This window comes from Myxocyprinus asiaticus, chromosome 19, assembly GCF_019703515.2.
Source record: "Myxocyprinus asiaticus isolate MX2 ecotype Aquarium Trade chromosome 19, UBuf_Myxa_2, whole genome shotgun sequence".
Taxonomy (NCBI): Eukaryota; Metazoa; Chordata; class Actinopteri; order Cypriniformes; family Catostomidae; genus Myxocyprinus; species Myxocyprinus asiaticus.
The window spans coordinates 17,694,306-17,709,896 of NC_059362.1; the positions used below are offsets into that span (position 1 = coordinate 17,694,306).

At 38.9% G+C, this 15,591-nt stretch overlaps 1 protein-coding gene across 4 annotated transcripts in view; it reads right to left on the reverse strand.

Moving 5' to 3' along the window:
- Positions 1-15,591, reverse strand: part of LOC127410373 (tensin-3-like) — a 75,003-nt gene that overhangs the window by 33,014 nt on the left and 26,398 nt on the right. For all 4 annotated transcript variants that reach the window (XM_051645604.1, XM_051645603.1, XM_051645602.1 and 1 more), the window contains 2 exons: positions 8,679-9,521; positions 3,755-3,864 (listed from right to left, as the gene is read on the reverse strand). In XM_051645604.1, the coding sequence (XP_051501564.1) occupies positions 3,755-3,864; positions 8,679-9,521 (953 nt within the window). The remainder of the gene's footprint in view (positions 1-3,754; positions 3,865-8,678; positions 9,522-15,591) is intronic.

A 15,591-nucleotide genomic window follows, 5' to 3' on the forward strand; every position in this document is an offset into this window, starting at 1 on the left:
AAGTGTACAGAAACATTTCTGCAGCATTGAAGGTCCCAATGAGCACAGTGGCCTCCATCTGTAAATGGAAGAAGTTTGGAACCACCAGTACTCTTCCTTGAGCTGGCCGCCCGGCCAAACTGAGCGATCGGGGGAGAAGGGCCTTAGTCAGGGAGGTGACCAAGAACCCGATGGTCACTCTGACAGAGCTCCAGCATTTCTCTGTGGAGAGAGAAGAACCTTCCAGAAGAAAACCATCTCTGCAGCACTCCACCAATCAGGCCTGTATGGTAGAGTGGCCAGACAGAAGCCACTCCTCAGTAAAAGGAACATGACAGCCCACCTGGAGTTTGCCAAAAGGCACCTGAAGGACTCTCAGACCATGAGAAACAAAGATTGAACTCTTTGGCCTGAATGGCAAGCGTCATGTCTAGAGGAAACCAGGCACCTCTCATCACCTGGCCAATACCATCCCTACAGTGAAGCATGGTGGTGGCAGCATCATGCTGTGGGGATGTTTTTCAGCGGCAGGAACTGGGAGACTAATCAGGATCGAGGGAAAGATGAATGCAGCAATGTACAGAGACATCCTTGATGAAAACCTGCTCCAGAGCGCTCTGGACCTCAGACTGGGGCAAAGGTTCATCTTCCAACAGGACAACGACCCTAAGCACACAGCCAAGATAACAAAGGAGTGGCTACGGGACAACTCTGTGAATGTCCTTGAGTGGCCCAGCCAGAGCCCAGACTTGAACCCGACTGAACATCTCTGGAGAGATCTGAAAATGGCTGTGTACCGACGCTCCCCATCCAACCTGATGGAGTTTGAGTGGTGCTGCAAAGAAGAATGGGAGAAACTGCCCAAAAATAGGTGTGCCAAGCTTGTAGCATCATACTCAAAAAGACTTGAGGCTGTAATTGGTGCCAAAGGTGCTTCAACAAAGTATTGAGCAAAGGCTGTGAATACTTATGTACATGTGATTTTTTTCATTTTTTATTTGTAATAAATTTGCAAAGATTTCAAACAAACCTCTTTCACGTTGTCATTATGGGGTATTGTTTGTAGAATTTTGAGGAAAATAATGAATTTAATCAATTTTGGACAGGCTGTAACATAACAAAATGTGGAAAAAGTGAAGCGCTGTGAATACTTTCCGGATGCACTGTACATACATAAATACTGATTTTGAAAATATGACTGATCATGCAAAAAAAAACAACAATACTTGTTGACCCCTCTCCAAACATAGTGCTTATGGTTGTGACAATAAAGCTCTATTTTGGTCTCATCACTCCAAATTAGAGTGTGCCAGAAGCTGTGAGGCGTGTCAAGGTGTTGTCGGGCATATTGTAACCGGGCTATTTTGTGGCACTGGCTTCTTTCTGGCAACTCGACCATGCAGCTCATTTTTGTTCAAGTATCGTCGTATTGTGCTCCTTGAAACAACCACACCATCTTTTTCCAGAGCAGCTTGTTTTTCTCCTGAGGTTACCTGGCAGTTGTGGCTGAAATCTTTCTTGGTCTACCTGACCTTGGCTTGGTATCAAGAGATCCCAGAATTTTCCACTTCTTAATAAGTGATTGAACAGTACTGACTGGCATTTTCAAGGCTTTGGATATATTTTTATATCCTTTTCCATCTTTATATAGTTCCATTACCTTGTTACGCAGGTCTTTTGACAGTTCTTTTCTGCTCCCCATGGCTCAGTATCTAGCCTGCTCAGTGCATCCACGTGAGAGCTAACAAACTCATTGACTATTTATACACAGACACTAACTGCAATTTTAAAAGCCACAGATGTGGGAAATTAACCTTTAATTGTCATTTAAACCTGTGTGTGTCACCTTGTGTGTCTGTAACAAGGCCAAACATGCAAGGGTATGTAAACTTATGATCAGGGCCATTTGGGTGATTTCAGTTATCATTAGGATTTAAAAAGGAGCCAAACAACTATGTGATAATAAATGGCTTCATATGATCACTATCCTTAAATAAAAGATTTTTTTTTTTTTGCATGATCAGTCATATTTTCAAGATCAATGCCAAAATTTCACAATTTCTGCCAGGGTATGCAAACGTTTGAGCACAACTGTGTGTGTATATACAGGTGCATCTCAATAAATTAGAATGTCGTGGAAAAGTTCATTTATTTCAGTAATTCAACTCAAATTGTGAAACTCGTGTATTAAATAAATTCAATGCACACAGACTGAAGTAGTTTAAGTCTTTGGTTCTTTTAATTGTGATGATTTTGGCTCACATTTAACAAAAACCCACCAATTCACTATCTCAACAAATTAGAATACATCATAAGACCAATAAAAAAAAAACATTTTTAGTGAATTGTTGGCCTTCTGGAAAGTATGTTCATTTACTGTATATGTACTCAATACTTGGTAGGGGCTCCTTTTGCTTTAATTACTGCCTCAATTCGGCGTGGCATGGAGGTGATCAGTTTGTGGCACTGCTGAGGTGGTATGGAAGCCCAGGTTTCTTTGACAGTGGCCTTCAGCTCATCTGCATTTTTTGGTCTCTTGTTTCTCATTTTCCTCTTGACAATACCCCATAGATTCTCTATGGGGTTCAGGTCTGGTGAGTTTGCTGGCCAGTCAAGCACACCAACACCATGGTCATTTAACCAACTTTTGGTGCTTTTGGCAGTGTGGGCAGGTGCCAAATCCTGCTGGAAAATGAAATCAGCATCTTTAAAAAGCTGGTCAGCAGAAGGAAGCATGAAGTGCTCCAAAATTTCTTGGTAAATGGGTGCAGTGACTTTGGTTTTCAAAAAACACAATGGACCAACACCAGCAGATGACATTGCACCCCAAATCATCACAGACTGTGGAAACTTAACACTGGACTTCAAGCAACTTGGGCTATGAGCTTCTCCACCCTTCCTCCAGACTCTAGGACCTTTGTTTCCAAATGAAATACAAAACTTGCTCTCATCTGAAAAGAGGACTTTGGACCACTGGGCAACAGTCCAGTTCTTCTTCTCCTTAGCCCAGGTAAGACGCCTCTGACGTTGTCTGTGGTTCAGGAGTGGAATAACAAGAGGAATACGACAACTGTAGTCAAATTCCTTGACATGTCTGTGTGTGGTGGCTCTTGATGCCTTGACCCCAGACTCAGTCCATTCCTTGTGAAGTTCACCAAAATTCTTGAATCGATTTTGCTTGACAATCATAAGGCTGCGGTTCTCTCGGTTGGTTGTGCATCTTTTTCTTCCCCACTTTTCCCTTCCACTCAACTTTCTGTTAACATGCTTGGATACAGCACTCTGTGAACAGCCAGCTTCTTTGGCAATGAATGTTTGTGGCTTACCCTCCTTGTGAAGGGTGTCAATGATTGTCTTCTGGACAACTGTCAGATCAGCAGTCTTCCCCATGATTGTGTAGCCTAGGAACCAAACTGAGAGACCATTTTGAAGGCTCAGGAAACCTTTGCAGGTGTTTTGAGTTGATTAGCTGATTGGCATGTCACCATATTCTAATTTTTTGAGATAGTGAATTGGTGGGTTTTTGTTAAATGTGAGCCAAAATCATCACTTTTAAAAGAACCAAAGACTTAAACTACTTCAGTCTGTGTGCATTGAATTTATTTAATACACGAGTTTCACAATTTGAGTTGAATTACTGAAATAAATGAACTTTTCCACGACATTCTAATTTATTGAGATGCACCTGTATATATATATATATATATATATATATATAAAGTGAAGCATTCTTCAAAATATGTTCATCAGTATGGGTGTATGTGCATCTGCATACCTGAGATGGCTTGCAGATGGCAAAGGTCTGGATGTTCTGGGTTAGATCACTACCTGCACTCCGTAGTATTGAGTATTCAGAGACATCACTGAGCTGTTTTTGCCTCCAACCTGTAAAGAGAGTGAAAGGGACACAGGAAAAAAAACAAAACAAAAACATTTATTTAATGGACATTCACAGAATGACTGCTCACACTCCACTCTGTCCAGTCATTCAGAATATCCGTTCAGCAATGGGATACTGTCTGTGTGGACATACCATACAAAAACATTATATTTACAGTAAAGGAAAAAATAGAAATATCTGACTCTTAGCCATGCTTTTCTAACACTAAAACACCAACAAGCAAAATGAAACATAGTTACAAACAGAGAACTAAAATAACATATTCTCAAACAATGCTTGTTTTGATAAGATCCCTGAGAAGAGGCATATAACTTTACATAAGCAATCAGGGCTATCATACTGTACAATGCACCCTATAAAAACATCATTTTCTAAAACCATGACAAAATATCTTTGGCATTTATATAAGAAATTATCAGTACATACCTTCAGTGATTCATAATGATAATGAAAACATGGTAAGAATGCACAAACAGTACTGGCTTTGTATACTAACATTCTACAGACAAACAAAATTCTTTATAGAGACTCAGCGATGGGGAATGACAACATGTTATCTGTCAGTAGTGGCTCACTTCAAAGGCATTCCTCAGCCCTTACACTATGTAATCAAACACAAACACACACACATACTTGCACCATAGGACATATATCAGGTGACACACTACAGTAATAATAACACTCTGCATTCATCTCTGTTCATCAGGATCAATTAACTCTTCTAATCAAAGACCACTCCATACCAGATGTCTTAGTGCCAGAGCTCTTTGACTTGGGGCTTGCAGCTATAGTCTGTTCCAGAACAATCTAGGATCATGGGATCTTTTTAGTGATTGGACAGGGGACTTGTGCAATGCAGGATAAACGTCTAGAGCACACATAAACAGAGGCTTGCACAGACTAGTCGATTAGTTCTGCGACTGGTCAACATGGGGTCTTGTGCTTTGACTAGTCATGGATCACATGACACAAAGGTTTAATTCAAGCAAAAAATTCTGCCATCATTTACTCACACTCATCTATAACGTATTGATGCTGCTTCTTTTTTCCAAACAACAGAAGTAAATGGCAATTGAGTCTGTCAGTCTCAAAAATTCTGATAAATATCGATTTTTTTGTTCCAAGGACGAAAGAAAGTCAAACAGGTTTGGAACATGAGATTAAGTAAATGATGGCATAAGTTATATTTTTGTGCGAAGTATCCCTTTAAGTTGCACTTGTTCTATACATGAAATATTAGTTTGGTATAATAACCTGTAAAGGTTAAATATATTTGGAATTACGTAAAAGTGAAAATAAAATGGCCTGGAGCACTTTGCGTTCACAAAGGACATCAGACATGGCCTGTCTTCTGATTGGATTTCACCAAAAGTCAAAATTCTTGTAAAGTGCTCTGATACAAATCAAGATGCCCAGAGGTCTACAGAGAATATAAGCAACTAAAGCAAGTCAAACGTGACTGTTGCTTGCGCTGTTAATAGCAATGCAAGCTGCATGAATCTGCAGTGGAGATATGCAAGCTGTCGTTTCTCACCCTCATCATATCAGCTGTGTAAACATTACAGTTTATTCACTCACACATTCTCTGTTGGACTTTTAGTCAGACTGCTGATACTGTACGGTGTATGTTAAGTCATTTACACAAGGTAAACAGTGAGCTGCCAGCTAGAATATGGCAACTAAAATGAGAAGTCTTGCAAGCCCAAAAATAAACTTCTAAACATCAAAAGAAACATGAACCGCTCAACGTGCATAGGTCATAGGATCCATAGTATTGAGTTTGTGAAGACTGTATGGGTTTAAACAGATGTGTTTAGTAAAGACAAACTGACAAAATAACATAATTAGGGTGTCACTAAATAGTTGCCATACTTGTCAAGGGCTGTGTTTTTCTAACACCGTTAGAAATACGATTGTGTCAATTTTTAAACAAAGAAGCAGTTCAGAGGTCACATTTACACTATGCAAGCATTACATACCAGACCTGGATGTTTACATGCTCAAGCAAAGACACACATTTGTGCACGTGCACACACACACACACACACACGTTGGTGCGGCTATCTTTATGAGGACTCTTCATAGACATAAGGATTTTTATATTGTACGAACTATAGATTCTATCCCCTAACCCTACCCCTAAACTTTTTTACATTTTCAAAAAAACAAAACATCATTTAGTATGTTTTTTAAGCAATTTGAATTATGGGGACACTAGAAATGTCCTCATAAACCACATTTATAGCATAATACCCTTGTAATTACCAGTTTGTAACCTAAAAAAGGTCCTTGAAAACCACCCAAACCCGCCCATCCACACACACACACACTCATTCACAGAAATGAAAATATGAAATGAAGGCAGGGCTTTATTTTCTTTAGCTATACCTGTCAGGAGCTGCACACAGAGGACTATTGTATATCGTATATGTCTACTTGTGTGCATTCGTTAGCTTAAATTAAGTCCCTGCCAATATAAATTTCAAACATCACATTTAAAAGAGACTGGACTACACAGGTAGCCATATTGGGCAAGTACAAAAATTGTAGACAGTGTATATAGAGTCTGTGACCCCTTACAAACAGCACTGGGGCAGTAAACATGGTACGAAAATTAACTTTTTTGCCCATCTGCCACAGTGGCTGGTGAATGCCAAATTTAACCAGCCACTTTTATTTTTCATATACTGTATAGATTATATGTTTTTTGTACTATATACTATATATATAGTAGAAATGAACACATATAAACCATACTGTATATAGTAGAGCATATATAACACATCATAATATCATAATATTATTATTATCATAATGGTAAATTTGCAACATACACAGAGGCTAAAAAGTAGACAAGTACAGAAGATAAACTTTTTGTTCAAGCACCATTTCTAAAGCTGTACTGAATTATTATGACTACACATGACAAATCACCTGAAGTTCCAATTTCGCTGCATGCCCTTTGCTTACGGTAATTAGGGATGTAATAAAATATCGATATATTGATTACTGATCGGCACTATTTTATTTATTATTTATCAATATATTAACATAAGCCGACATTTGAATTAGAAGCCTAATCTGTGTGCTTTCAATACACTGACAGTTGCCTTCCATTCAATGTAATCTGATGTAATAGCTTTGGGAGACCACAAGGGGGCATTTATTGAATAACATTTACTGAAGTCGGTCACGGCATGGACAAGATATTACACACACATTACACACATTATGAGCTGATGGCAGTCCAAAGTTACAAACGTTTTTGTACTTCTTTGTGTATGAAACTGGTGTAAATGTGCAAACTTAATGATTAGAAATGGCAACGTTTATTATGCAATTTCCCTGTATGTACTGTAGCATTGTAAAAGGTCTTCCATTCAAGCTGTCAAACCACAAAAAGACATACTTGTATCAACCAGTATTGACTAGAGTAAATAATCTATCCTTTGATAATGATTTGGGTCACATGTAATGGAAAACTATGAAATTTGAGCTCCGTGGCGCTGCAGAATTATTAACAGCCTCCGGAGATGGCGAGCCTGTGGTGTGGGCAAACGTACCTTCATGGAAAATAATTGTTTTAAATTTTAAAACCCACTTTGATTAACCCTGCCTCTCATACTTTACAAAAGTTGTGTTAAGAAATATGTTTGAAAAGACAAAGACTATTGTGCAACAAGCAGCCCTATTTATATCTGAAAAAAAAAACAAATATATATCGATAATCATCTGGAAAATCTTCCGATTATCGATATGTGAAAACGTCATCGATCCCAGGCCTATTGGTAACATATACAGCAACAAATATCTGGATTTGTAATGCCAAAATGAAGTGAACCTGCATAGTTGCATTCAAAATGCATGTACTGTAAAACACAAACTGCTCCATTAAAATAAAGCTAAACTCAGAGCACCTCATGAGGTGGTCGGAAATCATTTGCAGCGTTCACATATACGACACTATTCTTGCGAATTGCTTCCACACGACTGTCAGAGAAGAAAGAGTGAAAATTCTCCACATGCGCGTGTTCCGTGAGAAGCTCTCACGTGTGTGCATGAGTGGGAGAGCGCCACTTAATCTCTGAAAACACAGCAAATCAGGCACAGGCATGACAGCTTTTTTCCATCTGTTCATCAAAATATAATCAGGTGTGTTTGTTCAAGCATGAGTCTGTGTGTCTAAAGGCATTTATTTTCGTATTTCACTCTGAGACGTCAAAATAACTTGCCACTGCACAAAAAGTACCCCCATTTGCTATGTGGCAGGTGCTAATATCATACCCTGGCAGTAACAAGGGTACAATGATGGTCTCAGATAGTGATACCATGGGGCTTTGATATATATCATGGTACCGAATGATAACCATATTCAAGTACCACAGTATTTACATGGTACACCAGAGTACTTCAAGGAATACCATGGTACTACCATGGTACAAGTCCAAGAAAAAGCCATAATACTGTAGTACTCTGTTTTTTTTTGTTTTGTTTTTTTTTTTGGCTACTTAGTGAAGTTTTGGGAATGGTTGTCATCAAAAAGAGGGTCTATAATACCTCAAAATGGCTATCCATTAGCATTCTCATTCATTGCTTGCAAAAATGATTTCATCAGAATACTTGGCTACTACTGAATGTCCGTCAATAGAGAAAGAAGCTTTTGCCATTATAATGGTATAGTAACATTTCTACCAGCAGGAGCTAACTGAGAAGCTAACTAGCCAAACCCTGACCCCTTGGTTGTCGTCAACAAAGCTATTTATTCAAGTCTGGTGAATGTGTCAGGATTAGCTCTTACCAGATTGCATGTCTTTGGCCCTTCCACCAGAGTGCATCTTTCCATTGGTGTGCAGGGAGGCTGAACGGGTCATGTGACCCCTTGCCTGTGTGGGGACTGGCTCAAACTCAGGGTCTAGGTCCAGGATAAGCTGATTAAGCTGTTCAATTGATTGATCTATATCCAAAGCAAGCGTAGCGAACTCATCATTCTTGTCTGCCTCTGACTGCGCCTCTGGAAAGCCATTGCCAGGTAATGAGGGTTTGCTTGCACCCTTGCAGAGCTCCATCTCCTCCCTTCCTTCCAATCTGTCTGATGGAGTGTGCGTGTAAGAACTGGTTGATACCGACTGCTGCTGTTTCACCCATATATGTGTCTGATATCCAGTAGATACTGATGTGCGTGTAAGAGTGTTTGAGGAATTCACCCCTTGACCAACATCTGATTGGACAGAGTTCTGACATCTTTGTTCACCTCTAAGTGAAGACAAACCAGACTTTTCCCTTGAAGAAAGTGTCTCTTTAGAGTCTGAAACAGCAGCAATTGCATCATTAGGGGTGGGGATATCGTCGTCATCATCTATAATGTCTGTTTCACGCTCTTTAAACATAGCTTCACCATTTAAGTGTCTAGAGTTATCAAATGCAGCATCTCTACAACTGATAGCTTTAGGGTCAGGCCGTGTGATGCCTGGAGAAGGTGGTTCCTCCTCCATTCTGAGTCCAGGGATAGCTCTCTGGAGTTGGGTCTGCTCCTCAGAGCTGTAGCTGACTTGGAGCCCAGAGACTAGTCCTCCAGTCCACTGGGAGGAGCTAGAGAGTCCAGAGTCACTGCTCAGAGAGTTGGTGCCTTCATGTGGCTTGGCTGTGGAATAAAGAAGGAAAGAGTCAGTACAAAAGGACCGTCAATAAGGTTGAGAAACAAAATTCTAATTTTTCATTAAAATTTTACCAAAATTCAAATTATATTCAAAATGTAAAGACACTATTTCAGTTAGGGGGGAAATGCTAGAAAACATCAATGATCACCAGATTCTTAAATCAACATTAAGCACGTTTACATGCACACCAAATGCTAATTCCTCCCAAAATTCAGCTTATTTAAAAAAATCTGACAAAGCAACAAAACCATGTTTACATGAGATTTGAAATAATCGCATTACTCTCTGCTTTTAACGTCAAACCATGAAGAGACATGCGCTCAACAAGTGTGCACATTGGATAAGCCAGTGAGGTGTTTACATGCCATGCAAAATCAGCATAATAGGCAAAAATCTACCCGTGTCGACCGCTTTATTCTTACGCCGTTTATGACCTTACACTGATAAAGGAACACTGTTTATTGCGTTTACATGGCTACACGTGTTATTGGCTTAATAAGCATATTCGGTAATAAATTATACAATTAAGAGATTTAGCCAGTTCATGCTCTCAAATCTTAAGTAAAATGTAAAACAAGAAAAAAAGAATTTTCAATAGACAGTTCAATGTATAACAGTGCAACAAAACTACTGCAGTACTCAAATTTCAAAATATTCCCAGAGAGTAGTGGTATTCGGTTGAACTTGGTTGTGAAGCAGTATTTGCAGCTCAGACTCAAAAGTATCAGAATGCTACACAGAGCACAATGGAATGGAACAGAAAGCAGGATCTCAAAACAAACATTCCCAAACGGAATTCCTTTCAATTTGATAGCATTTTAAAACAAATAGCTTTGGGGGCCATTCAGACCAAACATGTTCTTGTGCTAAAACATATAGATGCAGTTCAGTGCTTATAACTGAACATAGGTGTCTCAAGAAAAAGGTGCCCTTTTTTTTTACCTTACACATACTACAAACACAGCGCTCCTGCACGAGATGCTGAGAAAACAGCTGGACATGGCGATACGGTCAAAGACGTCCATCTAGCATATGTTTACATAGAAAAACAATGGAAAAAGAGTGCAAAAACAGTTCTGCGTGAACGTGTATGCTGCAATACTCTAATAAAAGACCAAGAAACAACTGGCAAAGTCCTCCACCCAAGTAATTGTCAGTGCTTGGCACACATCTCAAATTTAATGCACAGTTTTTTAATTTTAAATTCAAATTAATTTTGACAGCTTTACAGTACTATTGGTTCAAGGCACAATATGTAATTTTTTGTTTACTTTAACTTTAACTAGACTTTATATTGACCCCTATAGGTGTCGATGAAGCATTACTCAAAAGCTGATGCCATTGTAGAAATGCCATTGTAGAAAAACCCTATTTCCAGAGATATTTTTTAGCCATTATTAATTTATTACACAACGGAAAGTGTATGATAAAAGCAGGGCTCTAAACAAATACATCTCCTGTAAATAAAAAAAAATCTATTTTGTCAACTTTTCAGCAGTACCACTTCTACTCTTGCTTCTGTGCTACTCTGGTTTACTTAGTAACTCTGTATTAGCGGTACTGCTAAAATTGTTGGCTCCTGTATGATACATTTCTTGTGATGTTCCACATATGTAAGCCACTTTGAATAAATGGGTCTTCCAAATTCTAAATTCTCTAATGTAGCATAAAATAGCTGTTTATAGGTCGCTGATGTGACTGCAGCCTTCATCTCATGTGAATGTACATCACTTAACACATTTGTCAAAAATACTATGCATTTCTTTAGGTGGAAAAAAATTACTTAGTGTGTCTTTAATGTTACCGTGGTGATACAAAGGTGTTGAAAACAAAGTCACACCTATGGTCCCTATCTTCACTAACATCCACCCCCTAGATTAAGAATTACTGTATGTGTCAGAGTCTGGGGTCCAGATAAAATGTAAACACCCCTTCAATGAGTTGTAGACACCTTTGTCATCATACGCTTACACAATTACACTAGACAGGCACCATGATATGTCTTTGTTTGGCCGGTGTGTGTGTTTTCTATGTAAAAACACATCAGTCAGTCGGTGGCAGCAGAACACAGATCGCAGAAGATAACATCATGTGTCATGACACACTCACACACACTCAGAGTCTTGCAATACTGATCCCCACTGAGAATTTTTTTCCACAATTCAGAATAAAACCAAAATGCAGCATCACACATGCAGGCTGTACAAATTAGTGATATGCACGAGTAATCGAGTAATCGTTCTGCACCAGCTAGTCAACTATTAAAAACACTACTCGAATTTTGCAAATTGATTTTCCTTGCATGTTTACCTGCCGTAGGCAATGCCGAATTATCCCGTACTTTCCGTTACAACTGAGTCCACTGTGGGCGCTGTGGATGTGCGTGTGGTGTGATTTTGATTAATCTCAGTGACTCGATTATTTTGAATCAGCTCACCAAAACGATTTGTTCCGATTTATTCCGATTTGTTCATTGATTCGTTTATTGACCATTTCTGCAAATTACAACTTTGCGAATGTAGACTGCATCAAATGACCAACTTTTACATTTTGAATGAGTATTTAGATTTAACTAAAAGCACGGAGTCATTCACGACTTGAACAAGCCTAATTATTTTTTTATTAAAATTTGTGTGTCTGCAGAGTGTTTAAACATATAATGCGTTTCTCCACAAATGACAACAAAGTATATCGATCATATTGTGAACTGATAAGCAAAACTATCTTATGTAACTACACAAAAAAACAAAACTATATAAACTTATGATTTATAATTATGAATTTCAATAGAAGAAAAAAAAAAAGAAAACCATAGTTTGTTGAAGTTAGCTTTTTTTGAAACTATTCTTTGTAACAAAATATAAATTTCACGTACGTATAATACTTGATATTTTTAAATGACATTTTAATTTACAAATAATCGAATACTAATGTTTTGTGGATAAGAGTACTCAACTTCAACATTGCTCGAAAATGCCCATCAATAGTACAAATGCATCCACCCAGACAGACAAACACTGACAATTATCATCATTCCACACTCCAGAGCCAGCAGAGCTTAAACAAGGCATCCACTCTACACAAACTGTAGCCTCCAAGATATACAGTGGCTCCAAAAAGTAGTTGGACACTTACTTAATGTATGAATGTCTTGCATTAAAAGAAAAATATCAAACCAAGTGACATATATTTTAAACAAATATAGCACAAACACCATTTAAGCAAAACATTTCATAAAAAGACATTTCACATTCACAACAGATATTGTTCTAATCGAGACAAAAAGTATTTGGACAATTTCTGTTGTCAAACTTTGAAGAACATTTTCATAGTTAATGATGGAACTGTGGTTACTCTGCTAGGGCACCTGTGTGAACTTGAAGGGAAATGACTTCATTCACAAAATTTTTTTTAAAAAAAATAAAAATCACCAGTTGGTTAAATTTCATTACAAAAATGGCTAAGGCAAGTGAAGTTAGTTATCAGAAAAGCTCTAGCATCATTTGTTTGCAGATACCAATTGGTTTGATAAGTTGTATCTAATGCAGGGACTTTCAGACATTGAATTGTGTTTTGTATACCAGATCACACAATGACAAAAGTGGTCAGTAGAGTAAACTGGTGAAAACATGCAGACTCTCTTAACTAAACCAGTAAAGCTTCCTTAAGTCTCGGGAGGCTGAAATCCAAATACCACGCATGCATGATAAAATGCCACAGCTGGCAACTTTCACATGCATGCATACACATATAAACACCCAACAACTGTGATTTCATTGTCAAACTATCAGTGTTTGATCAACAAAATATCAAAACTAAATAGTATAATGCATTCACCAATTAGAAAAAATGACTATAAACTTGACTTTGACTTTCAATTTGACTTTAACACAATATTATTCTTCCCAAAAATCCATTATAAATGCACTATACATTTCATTAGTGTCAACCGTATTTAGACTGCATTAAACACCCAATGCAAAACTTGTTGCTGTGAACCTTCTTTTTTCTTTAAAAATTACTATAAAATTGACTTATGCAACAGCTTTGTTTTATAAATAAAGAACATTATTTTACCACTGGAGCTTTCAACAACACACAAAACAAATCAAACATTCTCAACACATATTCTTATTGAAAGTACTCCATAGCGCTTCATAAACACACAGAACATCACATACTTAATACTTTCCAGAAACATCCTCTCGAGTCAGACCCCAAAGGTATCCGAGAGGACAACAGATGACTTTGACCATGAAAGGTCTGACAAAGATCATGAGAAAAACACGTTTGACAGAATGAAAAAGGAAAAGAGAGTTTGTACAATATAGTAAAAGAAAACAATAAAAAAAACAATGAAATTTTAAGTAGCTCTGACCATGTTATCTTGCAGGCAAATCTACAGATTGTGCCCATTTTCTCCTTCTCTCGCTCTCCTTCTGTGTCTTTCTCTCTTCATGCAGTTTTAAACAGACAGGCTGCTTGCATTCTTTCCCATAAGGTGATAACAGCTCCCCCGGGTCTCCATTTCTTTCCTCTCCTTTTTTCTTTCTCTCACTCTATCTTTTTCCTCGCTTTCCCAGTTTTCCCTCCTCCCTTTTCTCTTACACTGCTGCATGCGCTCCCTCTCTCTTTCTCCCTCCCTCTCTTTTTCTTTCCCTCTCTTTCTCTCTCTCTCTCTACCTCCACACACAGGTAACCCCTTTTAGGTGCCCCTCCTGGGTGTACGGGAAAATCCTGGCTTGGGAAGCAGTATTCCGCTCAAGCCAGCCAATGCTCCTCAGAATACAGCTGTATTCACCACACACACACACCCACACACACAACACACATACATATGCTTGTTGTAGAGCACACACGGACGCTCTGAGGACCTTGAGCCCTCCAAATATGGAGTGGGGAATGTAAACAGAGGGGCGGAGTTATGTGTGGGTGGAGAGATGGAGCACAGAAATGAGACAGAGGGCAAAAAGAGAGAAAGATAAGGGAGGTATTGATGTAGTAGATAAAAAGAATAGGATAGAAAGAAAGAAAAAAGATAGCAAAAGGGAGGCATTGATATTATAGATAAAAAGAGTAGGATAGATAGAAATGAAAAAAGAAAAAGAAAGAATGAAAAACAGAATGAAAGAAAGAATTAATGAAAAACTGAAAGAAAGAAAGAAAGAAAAAGACAGAAAGAACAAATTAACGAAAAAGTGAATGAATGAAAGATGAAAAATGAGTGATGTGCACGAGTAATCGTTCTGCACAAGCTAGTCAACAATTAAAAATACTAATCGGGGGGGGGGGGGGGTTCCAAATCCCAGGGTGTGCTGTGTGTGACTCCAGCCAGGTCTCTTAAGCAACCAAATTGGCCCGGTTGCTAGGGAGGGTAGAGTCACATGGGGTAACCTCCACGTGGTCGCTATAATGTGGTTCGCTCCCGGTGGGGCATGTGGAGTTGTGCGTGGATGCCATGGTGGATGGCGTGAAGCCTCCATACGTGCTAGGTCTCCGCGGTAACGCACTCAAGCCACGTCATAAGATGCGTGGGTTGACGATCTCAGATGCGGAGGCAACTCCGCGTCTGAAATCAAAAACAACAAACAAACACTAAACACTGGAGTAGTTTTCCTTGGGCAGCAGCAGCCATGAAGTGCAGCCAGCACCTCTTTAAATAAGCAGGACTCCAGGTGTAGCAGGTTAGAGTCTCCACCTAAATCTGATTGGCAGCCTACACAGGAAAAAACAGAAGCCAAAGAGCAGGGGCTTGTAATACCCCCACCCATAAAACTTCTCTGTAGCATGCTTCATTTCTGCCACAGGTCTGCATCGCTACTTTGTTTTCCGTAGCAATGCTTCATTTCTGCCATTGTCCAGCATTGCTACTTTTGTTGTTTGTAGCATGCTTTTGTTTCTGGCTTTGGCATGCATTGCTACTTTGAGTTTCGTAGGATGCTTTGGTTCTGTCGCTGGCATGCTTTGCTACTTTGCTTCCCATAGCATGCTTCATTTCTGCTGCATTTTGATTTTAGACATGTGGCAGTTTTGAGTGGTGGCTCTTCACAACCA